The 2,136-nt window shown below is 30.6% G+C and overlaps 1 protein-coding gene across 1 annotated transcript in view; it reads left to right on the top strand.

The window, feature by feature from the left end:
* fcf1 (FCF1 rRNA-processing protein) overlaps nt 1-1,262 on the top strand; it is a 3,095-nt gene extending 1,833 nt beyond the window's left edge. Inside the window, exons 7-8 of the mRNA XM_024269268.1 lie at nt 320-414; nt 1,006-1,262. Of these exons, the coding sequence (XP_024125036.1) occupies nt 320-414; nt 1,006-1,054 (144 nt within the window). The 3' untranslated portion in view covers nt 1,055-1,262. The remainder of the gene's footprint in view (nt 1-319; nt 415-1,005) is intronic.
* Nucleotides 1,263-2,136: the final 874 nt, after the last annotated feature.

The raw sequence follows: 2,136 nt of genomic DNA, 5'->3' as shown, positions 1-2,136 counted from the left end.
AAAAAAAAACATAATAATCAGCTACAGCTGTTGGTGCCTTTGCGGGGAATTCAATTTGTCTTGATGGTAATTAAGATGTTTGTTTAAATAAAATTATGATCAAATACACTTTTATTTTTATAGCACTATTAAAACCATCAGGGCACCAAAGTGGTTTAATGATTACAAATAAATAAATACCACTCGAATATAGCTCAAATATAATATAAGTTCATTTATTTTGCAGATATTTTTCCACATATGTATCAAGTGTGACTTGTGTCACACACAAAGGAAATAACACACAAAGGAAATAATTTTAAAATGCTTTTTTCTGCAGCATAAGTGTTACATTCTGGCAACAGTGGACAGAGATCTGAAGAGAAGAGTCAGGAAAATTCCTGGAGTTCCAATCATGTACATCTCCAATCACAGGTAATCTGGATTGCCTTTATGTGAAGAGAAAATAGAGTCACTGGATTTGTGCGTAATGATTGACTTGAAACTCATAAAATACACTTTGTGTGCTTTGCGTGTACTTGCACGTGTGTATTCACATGTACACTCGAGTATCAAAAACATACAAATAAAAAATGCAATTTACGCATACACAACTTGAAATAACACAAGCTTCAAATCAAAATATCTAGTAAAAGCTTGACATTTTTTTTCTATTTTCTTAAACGGATATGCCTCAATAATTAAGATTTAAAAAAAAGAAAAAAGTCTAAATTAATCTAGTGATGGGGACAGCAGGCAGCACCAGGTTCTTCTTGACACCCAGAGAGCGAAGAGGCGCTGCCTGCGAATGTGAACACACAATTGCAAGACACACAGAAATGTGTTGTATGAGTTACAAATCAGGAATTATGCACAGACAAATCCAGTGAGTTTATTTTCTCTCAATATATCAAACATTCTAAAGAAATGTTTGCTTTTTAAAATGCATGTATTTATTTTTGAAGCTTAAGGAAATATAAACTTACTGCAAACTTCCTTTTTTTCTTTATCTTTATCTCACTACAGGTATAATATTGAACGGATGCCTGATGATTATGGTGCCCCAAGGTTTTAAAATGTCCAACGTTGAGCTGAACCTGTAAATACAAAGATGACTGCTGGATATTACTTCTTTGTGTATTTAAAATAACATAACTTGATGTTTATTTCATTTCCAGTTTTGGTTGTCAACTTTCATTTTGATTTGTTTCCATTACTTTTTCCCATTTATTTTTCTTTTTGAACAAATAAAGTTTTGAAGTGCTTTCTGCAGTTAATGCAACTGATTTATGTGTTAAATCCCAAAATCCTCCACACCTTTGAGGTCCAGTTGTTATTCTTTTCTTTTTTTATTCATAGATACAACTATTGAAGAAAATTGGATTAAAAGCTTACTCATACCTCATACTATTTTTCAAATATTAGATGGTCTTATGCAAATAAAGAAAGGATAAAAAGCAATAGTTAAAAGTTTTCTTTGAGGTCAAAGACCTTCATGTTTTGGCTCTAACATCCTCCAGATAATAAATATTAGACAGACATTTAGCTTTCACTGAAATAGTTTTAAAGGAAATGAGGATCAAATGCAGCTTGCACAATTTTTCTTCTTTAAAATATAGTTTTTCAGTCCTTTAAACACTTGACATTTTTCATTTCTTTACTAATAGATGACATTAAAAATAAACAAGCAAATGAATCACATTGGCACTTTTATTTAATAGTGGATTTTTTAAGTTCAGATGAATGCTTTTCGTAAATTTATCACTATTGAAAGTAACTCAAATTGTTATTTAAATTTGCCTGAGTGAAACTTCCTGTTATTTGCTTATGTAAATTTAAGAACCCGGAGTAACCAGCTTCTGTTTTTGGTATTTACATGCATTTGGAGAAAATTCACTTTTTCTTGTAAAGATGTTTGTTAAAAGTTTTAAAAAGAACAGATAAACTCTTGTTTTATTGCATTTTTGAATGCCATCAGGCTACCAAAGGTGTTAAATCATAAAAAATAAAGCAAGAAAATGAAGAACAACAACATAAAATACAATGGACAATAACAAACAAAAAAGATAAATGTCACCAACTACTGAATATTAAAAGTACTCTGACACTAACAGGGAGCCAGTGATTGCAACTGTTTTGAAATATCTTTCATATTGT

The sequence above is a fragment of the Oryzias melastigma genome, linkage group LG22 (assembly GCF_002922805.2).
Source record: "Oryzias melastigma strain HK-1 linkage group LG22, ASM292280v2, whole genome shotgun sequence".
Taxonomy (NCBI): domain Eukaryota; kingdom Metazoa; phylum Chordata; class Actinopteri; order Beloniformes; family Adrianichthyidae; genus Oryzias; species Oryzias melastigma.
The sequence above is the reverse complement of the archived record's forward strand: the minus strand, read 5'-3'. Positions and strand labels throughout refer to the sequence as shown.